Source organism: Takifugu rubripes, chromosome 21, assembly GCF_901000725.2.
Source record: "Takifugu rubripes chromosome 21, fTakRub1.2, whole genome shotgun sequence".
Classification (NCBI taxonomy): domain Eukaryota; kingdom Metazoa; phylum Chordata; class Actinopteri; order Tetraodontiformes; family Tetraodontidae; genus Takifugu; species Takifugu rubripes.
Genome location: NC_042305.1, coordinates 9306013 through 9319967, shown reverse-complemented (window position 1 = coordinate 9319967; position 13955 = coordinate 9306013). Strand labels below are relative to the sequence as shown.

General features: G+C 42.0%; 2 protein-coding genes and 1 non-coding gene across 5 annotated transcripts; 2 read left to right on the top strand and 1 right to left on the bottom strand.

Annotated features, from left to right (window-relative positions):
• Window positions 1-50: 50 nt before the first annotated feature.
• rchy1 (ring finger and CHY zinc finger domain containing 1) lies at window positions 51-3796 on the bottom strand. The gene is made up of 9 exons (XM_003974717.3): window positions 3695-3796; window positions 3121-3240; window positions 2872-2987; window positions 2510-2588; window positions 2367-2411; window positions 2230-2288; window positions 1286-1315; window positions 1018-1138; window positions 51-932 (listed from the first exon to the last, which is right to left on the bottom strand). The coding sequence occupies exons 1-9, from the start codon at window positions 3743-3745 to the stop codon at window positions 747-749; spliced, it is 807 nt and encodes a 268-aa protein (XP_003974766.2). The 5' UTR covers window positions 3746-3796; the 3' UTR covers window positions 51-746.
• Window positions 3797-4037: 241 nt separating this feature from the next.
• Window positions 4038-4108, top strand: trnag-ccc (transfer RNA glycine (anticodon CCC)). Its single transcript has one exon. It is a non-coding gene; the product is annotated as a tRNA-Gly (tRNA).
• A 142-nt stretch (window positions 4109-4250) lies between these two features.
• Window positions 4251-11524, top strand: LOC101069401 (nucleolysin TIA-1). Of its 3 annotated transcripts, none has more exons than XM_029829452.1 (12): window positions 4251-4668; window positions 5351-5447; window positions 5602-5700; window positions 6584-6638; window positions 6717-6822; window positions 6904-6979; window positions 7178-7286; window positions 7363-7458; window positions 7539-7623; window positions 7725-7863; window positions 8001-8152; window positions 10127-11524. In XM_029829452.1, the coding sequence occupies exons 1-12, from the start codon at window positions 4643-4645 to the stop codon at window positions 10263-10265; spliced, it is 1179 nt and encodes a 392-aa protein (XP_029685312.1). In that variant the 5' UTR covers window positions 4251-4642; the 3' UTR covers window positions 10266-11524. The 3 variants fall into 3 exon arrangements, with proteins under 3 accessions (XP_029685312.1, XP_011613735.1, XP_029685313.1); XM_011615433.2 differs by lacking the exon at window positions 10127-11524 and adding an exon at window positions 8212-9405 and having other exon boundaries at window positions 4254-4668; XM_029829453.1 differs by having other exon boundaries at window positions 4261-4668; window positions 6735-6822.
• The last annotated feature ends 2431 nt before the right edge of the window (window positions 11525-13955 follow it).

The following is a 13955-nucleotide window of genomic DNA, read 5'->3' as shown; positions in this document are numbered from 1 at the left end:
GTTGGGTGTTTATATACATCACAACCAAAGAATAAATTGAAACAAAATTATTAAAACATTTATGAACCATGGTATTTAATTTAGTTTGTCATTGTGAAAGAAACTTCAGCATTTTGTCACATTGTTTACAGGATGCAAAAGGTCTGTTCAATATTTAGTCACCTATTGGCACTAAAATACTTCAACTTAATCAGGTATATTCCTTTAAAATTCAGATAACATGCTGAGCAGACATCACAGTAAATATTAAGCAAAAATTTGGTCTTCATTTACTGTAAGAGGTATTCCTACAAATGTAAATGAATCTGGTAGACCTCAAGTTATAAAGTCTCTCTTTCATACATGCATTCCAGCTGAATATATGATCCATATGTTAAGCAGATTTAGAGAGTGGACACATGATATAGCCAAAGAATCATACCTTTTGGAAGTGTTTCTGGCACATCTTTCAAATAAAAAAAGTCCTTCAAACACCAAAAGAGTTTAGAAATACTAGTATTACACCTTAAATAAGGTCTTGACCGACACCCAGCTCCAGCACGTTCTGCATAGACACTTAGGTTTGAAGGACCCCCCCCCCCCCTCAAACAAAAAACAAAACGTAACATCAGCGACAGGAGCTTCTTCGCTTACTCTGCACAGGTTCCCTTTTTTATCATTACATCTAAGATATTTTGGCTTCAATTTACTGGTCATGTGTTACCCGTCTTTATTTGTTGTATGTTGTTTTAATGTGGTGTAGGAGACTAGGGCTGGATATGCTGCTCTGTTTCTGCCTCATCCTCAGTGTTCTGCTCTGCCTGCTGCTGCTGCTGCTGCTGCTGCATGAGGCCTCCGTCTTGTGCAGTATTGTAGGAGCCACAGCTGCTGCACTTCATCCCCAGCACGTGGAAAGGCACAGTGCAGTGTGTTTGGCAGTCATTGCACATAATCTGTGGCAAGGACGTTACACATGGAGAAAATGTTAATGTGTTGCGTTTGATTAAGAATGTTTCGGTGGGTTCCTGACATCCTTACTTTGACTGTTGCACCCTGGTATTCAGGTGGCATCGGTGACTGGGCAATCTCTTGATCTATCTGTTCCCAGTGGTCATCCATGTTCCACACAGAGTGCATACATAAAGGACAGCGATATGCACTAGGAGAAAAAACAAAAGGACATTCTTGTACCAAGGTTTATCAAATGCAAGGTTTATTAATCACATGATTCAGGAAAAACTGTTTTTTTTAATAAAAAAAAAATCAGGACTGGTGCCAATCAAGCAAATATGTTTAGTGCACATACCCCATTTTGACCATGTCATCAAAGCAGTTCCTGCAGAAAATGGGAATATTAGAAGTTATATCACTTTTTAATCATGAACTGTGATTACAGAAATTAATTCATTGCTTCTTCCCTGTAAGTTTTTGAAGGGTTAAAAAAGTCCAATGCTAAAGTTAAAACTCTAAAATTGCTAACAGTCAAGGCTCTGTGTGTGTATTAATAATGCTTTAGCTAAGACTGCTTATATATATATATATATATATATATACATCCAAAATAGTCAACTTTAATTATCATAGCTATGTATGGATTGTACTGGTTCTCCTTATTTAGTCATCATCTAAGCACTGACAGCTCATGCTGAGTTTTGAATGACATGTGGATTTTGTAAAGACAAGTTGTCTGCTAGGCCTCCGGTAACTCATGTCCTTGGAAGTTGCTGGAACAGGCAGAGATTGTTCTGAAAACACAAGCTATGTATAGAGTAGACCTGGTTGTAAATTTGCCTTACAGTGCATCCCTTAGTGAATACAAAAACTGGCTGTAAGCATTCGGGAGACAGCATAAGGTGTCATCCCAAGTCCAGAGAGGTTCAGTTGGCCTGGTGAGGGTTCCGATACCTCGGAGACTGGAGGCAGTGCAGCGGTGACTTATGTTCCAGTTGACTGACTTTTTGGGTTTTGATTTACCACTAGGTTTATGCATCTTTGTTTATTTTTTACTCATTGGCTGCTGTAATCTTGACTTCTTTTTGATCTTCAATAAATGCTGGGCAACCTTTTAAATAGAACAATCTTCTGTTACGCCGTGTCGCATTTTTTCGACATGAACACGCAAACAGATGCCTTTTGAGTAGAAAGGCCATTCCGCCTCCTCCTCCCCGTCATTGGGGCATTGAAGAGAAGGCTGAAAAAATCCTCTCAACAGGTTATACAGTATACACCCAAGACAGTAAAACTTCTTACTTGTGTAAAAGGTGGCCACATGGAAGGACATGAGCCCCAATTCTGGATGTGTGAATGTCCTGTTGAGAAAAAAAAAATCCCTGTATGGTTTAGTTGTTCTCTAGACCTCTCTCTCTTTCTCTGTTATGGTTCCTTACCTCCATGCAGACTGGACAGTTCTGCCGTGAAACATTCTCAACACACTGAAATATTTAAAATAGTTGCATCAGCAGAAAGGATATCTGTGTTCTCAACAAAAGTGATGCGAGTGGGGCAAAAGCAGGCCGAGGATAAGACTCACCTTGTGGTTTCCACGTAGGTCCTGGGCTAAACACAAATTGCATTTCTCACAATGGAAATACTTCTCCCTTGGCCCAATCCTATGAGAATGACAAACTTGTCACTTACAATACAGACATGAATAATAACCAAGAATAGGTTTAAGGAAACATTGCTAACTCTGCATTGAACATTACAGGGAGCCAACTACCTCAGGCCCACCCCGCCCTTAATTATCTAAACTGTCATTTTTTATAAGTTGTGTCAAATACTCAAACAGTTGATCAGCATCTTTCTATCAAGTTGGAGAGCTGTAAAATGGAAACCTGCCAAGTTATAAAAATGGTCGAAACAATTTTGTCAAAATGAAAAACTGTTGCTCACCTGCATATTCCACACAGCTGGCAGTGATACTGCTTTTTGTTCTTGTCAAACAAGTGGCAAATATCACAGTAATACTCTCCAAACTGTATGTGGCACTGCTCACAAGTCTGCTGAGCCTTTAGATGGCAAGAAAATCCAGCATAAACACAAATACATAGCCAAAAGCTGTGGAATTTATGATGTGGTCGGTCCTGCTACAGCAGGCAGTGAAGGTGAGTGATGATGGCAGCATTTATGTTCCTCACTCACCTGCTGTACTGTCTGACACTCACAGCACTGCACCTCCCTAACTTTGAACCGGTCCATTTGGTGGTTCTCCTCTGCATCATGACACAGCCGGCAAACATACAGTTTACCACAGCAAGGTGCCTGCAGTACATAGAAGCACACGAAAGAAGATCCAGGGATGATTATTCGAAAGAACATGGCTTCAGCAATTCCGATGGCTACCAAATCAAAATGAATAAGCTACAGAATAATAATAGAGAGTAGACTAAAACGCATAAACTGTTTACAAAAGCTAAAGCTGATTCTCTCACGTCTAATCTGACTGGCTCACCCCTTCATCCGTAATATCTAAATAAAGAACCAAAGCATCTGTCATTCTAATGAAAACCATAAAGTGTTTTCTTTATCAGTCTACATATCAGTGCTTCATGTTGAGAATTTTAATTTTTACTCTGTTGAAATTTCCAAGCAACAGCATTAACGTTTCAACAACTCGCTCACTGGCTCTTGAATACCGAATCTACGTGTGACCCAATACATCGGTCTCCAAAATGCATATAAGCGTAATGTTACAAAATCAAATGTTATCACCTACTTTGAGAAGACAGCTACGCAAATAATGCGTACAGCCCGCAGAGGAAGCCATATTTCTGCCAGTTCCGACTTTTCTTATTTGTGATCACTTCTTCTTTGGTCAAAATAAAAAGAGCGTAGTTGATATTATACTGCCCCTTGTGGCTGTATCCAATCACCCCCTCATAAAATAAAATGTAATGACATTTTTATAAAAAACAACAGCAGCTATACCTGAGAGTATTTATTGCCGTCAATATCCTCAGATAACATCACAACTCTATAATAGTTGTCTCTTAATCTCTAATAATCCAGAAGTGCAAATGCCATAGATTTATTAATCCAGAAGTGCAAATGCCCTGAACGCGCCGCTGGTGTAGTGGTATCATGCAAGATTCCCATTCTTGCGACCCGGGTTCGATTCCCGGGCGGCGCACGCGTTTTGCTTCGGCCACCATGACTCTCAATTCCCTGCCATTTTAAATTTAAGCGTCTTAATCGACCACGTACCGCGTTCTACTCGGCAAACCAATAGTTAATGCTGCCTCCCTCCGTTCGCTGTATGTAGTTGTGTTTTTCCCCTCCGATACAATTCATAGAATCGATAGCTGATTTTATTGAAGCCAAATCTTCACGCGTGGCAGAGATTAAGCAAATGTGAGGGCATATATAGTTTATATCCACATTTAGATTTTAATTTCCTTTCGGCGCGCAGGTTGATGCTGCTGACGCCTTTCCTCCGCCATCTTCAACTTCCTATTGTTTGCAGGCTGTCTGCGCCGTCAGAGGGAGAGAGAGATATAGAGAGGGAGAGAGAGAGAGAGGGAGAGAGAGAAAGAACAGGACCAGGCACATTTGTCAATAATAAGTAGGTAGAGCGGTTGTATTCGCGGTCGCTGAAGTTCAACACACGGTATTTGTATGTCATTGGATTAGTTATTTCTCAGGACAAGACCACTAAACCTTTACGATGGAGGATGACCAGCCTAGAACGTTGTAAGTAATAGCGGCCCTGTCTGCGAGCTGGACTCGGAAGGCTCCGTGGAACTAAAAGGTTTCCACGTTGCTGTTGCGGCGAGCCGTCAAATGAGGATGCATTCACGACGGACCCACGGTGCTTCAGTTTAATTTACAATCGGCTAAAATTGTCCGGCACGAATTCGGTTTCGATGAATTTGGTCGTAATAATAACGCATGGTATCGAGCCCCATCATCCACCTCCGGTGGTGTTTTTCAGGTGCCCACTCGTCCCCGTCTTTTAAAACACGGACGTTTTTAAATGCGGATGCATTCTCCATTTATTCCATTTTCTCTCCTATATACACCCATCGTTTAAATCCTGGCTTTAGAGCTGTGTGTTTGTAACGTCCCGTTACTTGCCAAACCACTTAGCATGAGGCCTTTGAAACCGGCTAACGTTATATTTAGCTAGCTGACGAGCCACGTCAATGCTCGGAGACAACGCTCAGACACCCGGGGCCGCTCCAATAATGTATGGCGGGGTAACTGTATAAAATGTATGTGAACACGAGTAATATTTACCCCCCCGACGGTGTTTATGTTCGTAAATCTAGTGAATCATTGCGGGTACTAGCTAGCTGGTTTCGTAGCCTTTGTTTGCATGCTACTTCCTGTTTGACAAAGACTCAATTCCTGCCATCTCTGTTCTTGCTTGTAGGTATGTGGGGAACCTGTCCAGGGATGTAACTGAACCTCTCATTCTGCAGGTCTTTACACAGATAGGACCGTGCAAGAGCTGTAAAATGATAGTTGATGTGAGTGTCCGTCCTGGTTTTAATGGTTTGATCTCAGTCGATGTCAGTCCAACGTGAAATATGACGAGAATCTCACTAATAACATTATAATAACTTTCTCCTCCAAAAGGTGATAAGTGTCTCACTTTAAAGAGTTGTCTTTTCCTACTGGTAGACTGCTGGAAATGATCCCTACTGCTTTGTGGAGTTCTATGAACACAGGCATGCTGCTGCCTCATTGGCAGCTATGAATGGAAGGAAAATAATGGGTAAGGTAAGCTATCGTGTCTACAGGGTGAGTGGGAACCAGTGGGCTTCAGTTCTACCGTATTTATAAAAATCTTATATCAAAAGTTATCTGCTATAGTCATAATAGAAGTTTGTAGTCAATGGAATCACCCAGTAATCCTCATTGGTCTAATTTTCAGTGACGTATTGAGTTGAACAGCTATTACTTTGTCAATTAATAAAATTAACACAATATTTAAAAAAAAGGTTGTCTGCTGCACCAGAGGCTTGACAGAAAACCAAGAAGTGATTGGAGTAGAAGACTTTTAGCAGCCCGGCCTCTTTTGATGGGTTTTCTGGGTTTGTTGTACTGCGAAGGCCGTGGCAGCATTGGGCCTCTGCCACAATCGCAGAAAAATGTGATAAGGTGCACGTGTCGTCTCCGACAGAGCTCTCCTGCTCCTGATGAAATTTTACTGGATTTTGCTGCGATCATCTGCATGCGACCAAAGCCTTCTGGAGGAATGTGATGTGGTCAGATGTGCGGAATTGAGGTCTTGCACTGGAAAAAAAAACCATGTCTGGAAGTTGAATGATCTTGCTGCCAGTGGAACAAGTGCTTTTTAGTAAAAAGGAGGAGAAAGGAGGTCAAATATGGCCATTGATGTGTTTTTAATCCTTTAGACTCGCTAAAACCAATGATAAATTAACCTCTGTCGCGGATTCACTATGCTTTTGTGACAAAGTCGTACCTGTTTTACTCAATACTTTAAAAAGAGTGAGCACCATATACAAATTATAAAAATAGTATTTATCTTGGTAGCTTAAACGTTGCTCTCAAAAAATAGGCCTTTTGTAGAGAAAAATGACGGTCAGTCATGTAAACGCCCCCCCCCACCTGGTTCGTTCTGTTTCTGTCCCCTTTGCAGGAGGTCAAAGTGAACTGGGCCACGACGCCAACCAGCCAGAAAAAAGACACGAGTAGTGAGTAAACGTGCCGCTGATTCAACATCTGTTCCCGAGGCTGGAAAGTCTGTTTTTCCCAATCATTGTTGTCTAAAGTGCGATCGTCCCTTTCAGATCATTTTCACGTCTTTGTTGGAGACCTCAGCCCAGAAATAACGACAGATGACGTCAAAGCTGCCTTCGGTCCGTTTGGTAGGATATCGTAAGTGTCCAGAGTTTAAGCGGATAGAAATCAAAGGTGGCTGGAGGAGGAAAAGGTTGGAATTTCTGCTGTCGTCCACAGAGATGCTCGTGTGGTGAAAGATATGGCTACAGGGAAATCCAAAGGCTATGGCTTCGTGTCTTTCTTCAACAAATGGGTGAGTCCCATGACGAGAGAGCTGAGTACATGCAAATTTTGGTGGAAAAGCCTGATAATTATGCTGCTGCTAGTGCCGCTCTCGTGCTGTTCGAGTCCCATTTTTAAAGGAAAAACGGGTTTTTGAATTGTTCTTACGCGTCCTGTCGTATTTTCTGAGAATCCAGGTGTGAGGAATAATGCGGCGTTTTTGTTCCAGGATGCGGAGAACGCCATCCAACAGATGGGTGGGCAGTGGTTAGGAGGCCGACAAATTCGGACCAACTGGGCCACAAGAAAGCCCCCTGCCCCAAAGACCACCTACGAGAGTGCGTAGCTGTGAACGCGGCGCTGGATCCCACGCTGGGACCGGTTCTAACTAATCCTCTGTGTTCCCCTCGGCAGGCAACTCCAAGCAGTTATGTTTTGATGACGTTGTTAACCAGTCCAGCCCCAGCAACTGCACCGTCTACTGCGGCGGCGTCAGCACCGGACTGACAGGTAACCACGTGAACACCGTCCCCGGAGACAATCCCGTGCACGTCGTCACATCTGATGTTTCTTCTGATTATTATTTTCAGAACAACTGATGAGGCAGACCTTCTCTCCCTTCGGACCCATCATGGAGATTAGAGTTTTCCCGGACAAAGGCTATTCATTTGTGAGGTGCGTGGAGATATTTGGATGTTGGATATACGCAGCGTGCACGCGCCTCCACGGGGAGGGTTAGCATGTCCTTAGCCGCTCTCTCCTGTGTTTTTCTGCAGGTTTAACTCCCACGAGTCAGCAGCCCATGCCATTGTGTCAGTGAATGGCTCATCAATAGAGGGACACGTAGTCAAATGCTACTGGGGCAAAGAGACCCCGGACATGATGAACACGATGCAGCAGATGCCCATGCCCCAGGTAACGATGTCACCTGACGTACAAGCTGTAGATCCACAGTCTCTTGTTTTCTCTTTTTCTCCCCTCTAAAGGTTGAATATCTGTAATTGGGGAAAAAGAAGTCTAACTCTAGTTGACCTCTGCTGTGCCTTTTGTAGCAGAACAAGATGAGCTTCCCCGCAGCCCAGCCCTACGGCCAGTGGGGCCAGTGGTACGGCAACGGGCACCAAATCAGCCAGTACGTCCCCAATGGGTGGCAGGTCCCCACCTACGGTGTGTACGGCCACGCCTGGAACCAGCAGGGCTTCAAGTAAGTAGCACAGTGTGCACAGGGCTACCCTTCATCACCGCCTCCTCCTCCTCCTTCAGCACCATCAGAGACACCAGGGCAACAAGAGCCAGCTCTGACACCAGGAGGGAGCCGTGGCCCCCCCTCCCTCCTCTACACACACTCGGCCCCTCTTCCTGAGGATCATTACACACACACACACACACACGCGCGCATGCAGAGGACAGTTTGAACTTTTTGTTGTTGATTATGTTTAAATCTGTCTTTATTTCTTAGCACAGCACCCCCTCACAACATGTTTGTGCGTACTTTTCCACCTGACTTACGCAGGAATATTTAGAAAGCGCAGACCTAAAACCATTCACCCCCCTCCAGGATTTCAGTCTTTTCTTTTTCTTTGGTTGCATCTTGATGCCGAGCTTTTAGGCCTTTTGTAGTCATCAAATTGTGAAAGTGCGACCTTCCACCTCTCGGTCCGATTCTCTTTTTCAGACCGAATTTTTTTTTATTTTTTTTTATAAACGTGACGCCTGTTAAAACAAAAGGTTGCGCTAAATTGACGGGAATAAGTTGAATTTATAGTTATTGTAACTCCTGGAGGGTCTGTGAACTATAAGGAATGTAGGCCAAAGCATTTTTCAACAAGTTAAGTTAAACGTTCAGGAGGTCAACGCTTCATACTGTGTTCATTAAAGCCTGTCCATTTTTGTGTATGTGCATGTCAGATCTTTTTACATTTTGTCAATTTGATTTAATTTGTACCTAAACTGTCCTTTGTTGGGTCAGCCATGCCAAATATCATATTTAATTAAAATTGATGCAGGCAGTGTGTGCTGTCAGAAATAAGAGAGGCCAAATGTAAACCCCCTGGTGATGTGTGTGTGTGTGTGTGTGTGTGAGAACAGGCTCTGTATGAAGGTGTGAGGTCACGAAAGCAGTAACGTGTGTTTGATTGTACAGTAAAAACACACGTCCTCAGACCCTCTGACTTGACCTTCGAAGTTCAAACTATCCGCTATAAGCTGTCTCTTATCTCAACACTGACGTCAGAGTTATCGAATAAAGGATGCAGAACCTAAATTGACATTTCATATAGTTCCATCATTTGGGTGAAGCAGCTATTCTGACAGTAGCTCTTTAGTATCCAGAGTTGCCCTCACTCCATCTGAGGTCCCACAGTGAAATAATTGATAGAACTGTAACCATTGTTGTTTTAATTTGTTAGTGTGTGCAGTCAAATAAAGGGCGACCCAGCAGAAGCATAATGATCCAAACCGTGTTTTTTTATTTTTTTTCTCCATCTTTTCGTGCTCAGCTGTAATTCCTTGTGATAAAAAAATATATATATAAATCCAACTGTCCCACTGAGTCGGCAGCAAACTGCAGGGGTGTCATTACACATTTCAAAGAGCTAAAACCCCCCCTATGTTTCTAGTTTTCCGTGTTGATGGGAACTGTTACAGGTGCTTTCAGTGGCATAACTGCTGTAATATAATAATCAGTGAACACCCGGCGCCCTCTAGTGGCCTGGAAGGGCAACGGGTTTTTATTTTCTCACCAATAAAGTTGACTTTGTGTTTCAATTAAGTGTTTTTAGAATGAATATTTTGATAACTGGCACCCCTGAATCGACACTCTTTAAATCAGAGCTGATCGGAATGCGACTGGCAACCTAAACCCGTCAGATGACGCGTATGCGTTGGCAAAGATTAGTTAACTAGTTAACTCGCTGTGCTTAGCCTGTATGCTTTGTCTGCCTTTTCACTCATATTTAATCAAATTACACGTAACCTTCTGTTTCCTTGTTGTGTTCTAGCTTTTTTTTCTTTTTTTTTTTCGCCCAGCCTACCTCACTCTCCAAACCTCCACCTTCTCGTTCTCATTCTAGCTTAATTCTAGAAGCTCTAATACGAAACTTTTGCTCACCTTCACCTCGTCTACTCTAACCTGCTGGCATTTTTTTGTCTTTCTCTCTTTTTACCTCATGTTTTGCAGTCACTTACCGGCCAGTGCTGGGTGGACTGGCATGAGCACCATCACTAACGGTGGGGTGATGGAGCCTACACAGGGATTGAATGGGAGTATGCTAGCCAGCCAGCCTGGTATGGGAGCCACAGGATACCCCACACACTGATGAGTGGGCAGGGTGGGAGTTTTGTTAACCATCAGTCTCTTGTTGGCTGTACGGTGGCCCTTCAGGGCTGTGATAAGATCGCCTCCATTTGTGGCAGGACTTTTTTCTGGGATGTGGAACCAAATGGGGAAGGTTGACGTCAAAGGAGATGTAAATGGGGTTTGAATGGGGGAGGGGTGGGAGTGGGCTTGTAACGGGAGCCAGGGCCATTTGACCCACAGGTATTTCCACCCCCTGTGGTGGGCAAGACTGGCCAGGAACCAGGGCTCTTACCATTTTTAAGTTAACTGTAAATGAGTATAAACTGTAAAGGAGAAACTTTTGGATTTTCTTTGAGTTTTACAAATTTCTTCCATTTTCACACCTGCCCCCCCCCCACACCGCCAGAGGGGGTTTGTCTATTTGTTTTTTTTTGTTTTTGTTTTTTAAAGAAACCTACAGTCTGAGTTGTGCTAATTTATGAAATTTAGTTATGATCTGAGGAATGGAAATTTAATTTGTCCTCTTGGATTAAATCAATTGCAGGGATTGTTGCCACTGTTGTTTCTCTGTAAGGGCAGATAAATATTGCACAGTTTTTTCCCTCTTTCTTGGACAATTTCACACAGATGAGTGTCCCCCCCCCCCCACCACCCTTTTCTGCATTCCATTTCTCCTTCATATCTTTCAGACAGCCTCAAAATGCTTTCACCTTGTAAATAACCATTAATTCATTTGAAACAATGTAAGTAAAATGCTACTGTTAACTGTGGGTGCTTGCTTTTTTTTTTTTTCTTTTTCTTTCCTTTTGATAACTCGACAGTTAACTCCAACACTGTACGTAGCGGAGTGGCACTATCGAACGTGATGCTGGCACAGTGCAAACACACGAATCTTCCATGCAGGGATAAGTAAGCATTGCCATGCAGTGCGAACTTTAAAATTTAACATAATTCAGATGTTAAAAGGGTGATCATGTTTGACACTTCTAATGGTTTTTAAATATCTATCAAGACGTCAGTGTTTTATATAAAAAGTGAGCAGATTCAATCTTCACGTGTGCTCATTTAGCCAGAGAGATGCGGAGGCCTACATTGTAACTGTTGCCTTATAGAGCTGGTTTCTTTTACCTGACAAGATAACTCTTTTTAAATTAGGCAGTGCCTACAGACGTTTTCACATCCTTTGTATAGAAAGCTGTTCGCCCCGGGAACTGATGACTCTGCTACTGTAATCATTGTTTTCTTGCTTTGTCCAATTAAAATGCTAATGCACATAAATCAGCGTCTCTGCCCTTTATTTTGGCGATTGAAATGTGATCTTTGTCTCTGGCTTTTGTGCTTATTAGTTTATTCATTTGATCCAGCCAATACTCCTGTGTCATCAGTGTATTAAAGGCTGTTAATATTAACATTCATATATTAGCTGTTAAATTACCAATGTTTATTAATACAGTAATAAGCCTGAATAGAAGTCTATTTACTGTCTAAACTAATTATGCTACAGTTTCGATTATCGATAACTATGGGACCTTCCTTAAAAGCTTTTACAAAACATTGAATAACAGTTAAAATGTTGAGTGTCTAAAATTTAAATTCATCTTCCCAGAGATGAACACACACAAAACATTTATATATCTGCAGGGTTATCCCTCTAATGTTGGTCCACTTTGCTTCAAGCACTTAGTTATTTTGATATTAATTTTAAAAATTACGTATCTTAGTATAATCTTCTTAAGGAGGATGTCTGTCTTGCTGCTTCCAACCAATATACTGAAAAAAGGAATCAATACTCTTGGTCTGCAGGGACTATTTTAAATCTATGACTTCAATACAGCGCTTACTGCCAACTGCAGCAACAACTTCGTGATTGTGAGCCCAAAAGTGATTGATTAAATGAAATGATGTAAATTTGTTGCCATCGTGGATTAAAATGTTTTTATTCCCTTTAAGCGTGTCTGCTGTTTTGTGTTTGTCCGCTAGATGGCGGCATCGGTCTATATTGGTGTCTAATGCAGCAGCTAAAGTTCAGTCAGGTTGTTATTGTCTGTAGGGGTGAAATAATATTTATGAACAGCCTTAGTAAATCGGCCACAGAAAACTGCCATCGTCAGCACAACTGTCAATTTTCTAACTTTTTATTAACTTGCATGCATCCGCAGAGAGTCAACATGTATTAAAATGTTGAGAGTGAGTGTTGGGATGTCACAGAGTTGATGAAAGATTCATCTCTCCACAGCTGCTCAGCCTGGAGACACAGAGGTATGTGTGTGTGTGTGTGTGTGTGTGTGTGTGTGTGTGTGTGTGTGTAAGGACAGATCTGGTATCTGATATGAAATCAACCAAAGAGAGTGTTCTGTGCTGGTCGCATGTGGTTCAGCCAGGATCCTAAAACCACCAGACACACATCAGGATATATCAACAGGTTTGCCCATAGCAAATATGCAATTTTCCTTTGTTATATAGATTAGTAAACTCAAAAACTATGCTACAGTTTGATTAGTACCTGAACCTGTAGAGAAATATCTTATAAATGTCTTATAAATGCCTTTTCAGCAGCTAAACTAGCATATAGCATTAGCCTGCGATGCTGTTTGGAGTTGGAATCAAACCTGAACCCTTTAGAAGCGACTTGCCAACGACGGCACCTCTGTGACCTGTACTCTGATCAAAGTTGCAGCAGTTAAAACACCATTTTTGAGATCAGGGGATGGAGGGAAGCTGCAGGCTGCCGGCAGGCTGTGCAACGTGTGCTGAGGCAGAGATGTTGAAGGAGCTGAGGAACTGCTGAGGGACACGAGCTGCCCTGCAAATTGTCTGAGCGAACAACGTTTCTGTGTGTGTTTGTGTGTTTCCGTGTCGCTGACAGCTTGCAGCGGCGTCTGACAGCAAATAAACATGTTCCAGTAATTAACCTTGACAGGCCCAACGTGGTGGCAGCAGAAACCTGCTAATGACACAATTAATCCATAATTAAGGCATTCTGTCACAGCCCGTTCACACACCCAGTACTCGGTGTGTGTGTGGGTGTGTGTGTGATCTGTGCGATGAACAGCTCACACCAGAAGGAGCAAAAAAGATCGAAAACTTCTAAAAGCTTTTTGAAAAATGTTGCTCACTCTTTGCCAATAAATTAAAGCCTTTTATTTTTCTGTGTTCTCAAAAACCTAAAGCAACATACAGAAACACCAATCAGGTGCTGTGCACGTGAATGTGCTGATTAAATTGCCTCTCATGATGACGAGCTCTCAGGCTAAAGAAGGACCTTTGTTTGAGGTTTGAAGGATGCGTTTTTTTTTTTTAATGCAGCTGAAATGACACAAAAACTCTGTTTCATGGTTAATAAAAAGCTGCTCAATTATTTAGGAATCGTTTCATCATTAAATACCTGGTAAACACAAATGCAAAGATTAGAATCGAATCAATTTGGTGTGTTAATTAAGTTAATGAATCATTGATTTAAAAGAACGCCAGTTGACAAAATTTGATTTTCACTTTTATTTTCGCATAACGTTGTAAATTACACAAATACTTTAATACTGTCAAACTTTATTGGACTTTATATTGTGGCTCAATTTTCTTAATGCAACAAGGCTGAAATAAAATAAATAACAATAGTTCTAAAGCCAACATGAAGAAATATTATATATTCATGCGTGTGTGTGTGTGTGTAGTTACACATGTTAATTGCTCATGCGTGACACCATTTGCT

Coding starts and splice junctions, on each gene's coding strand:
- rchy1 (XM_003974717.3), bottom strand. CDS start 3,745: ATGGCTTCCTCTGCGGGCTGTACGCATTATTTGCGTAGCTGTCTTCTC. Junction 2,988..3,120: donor AGTGTCAGACAGTACAGCAG/GTGAGTGAGGAA, acceptor TGCCATCTAAAG/GCTCAGCAGACTTGTGAGCA. Junction 2,289..2,366: donor ACTGTCCAGTCTGCATGGAG/GTAAGGAACCAT, acceptor TTTTCTCAACAG/GACATTCACACATCCAGAAT.
- LOC101069401 (XM_029829452.1), top strand. CDS start 4,643: ATGGAGGATGACCAGCCTAGAACGTT. Junction 6,639..6,716: donor CCAGAAAAAAGACACGAGTA/GTGAGTAAACGT, acceptor TGTTGTCTAAAG/TGCGATCGTCCCTTTCAGAT. Junction 7,459..7,538: donor CGTCAGCACCGGACTGACAG/GTAACCACGTGA, acceptor TATTATTTTCAG/AACAACTGATGAGGCAGACC.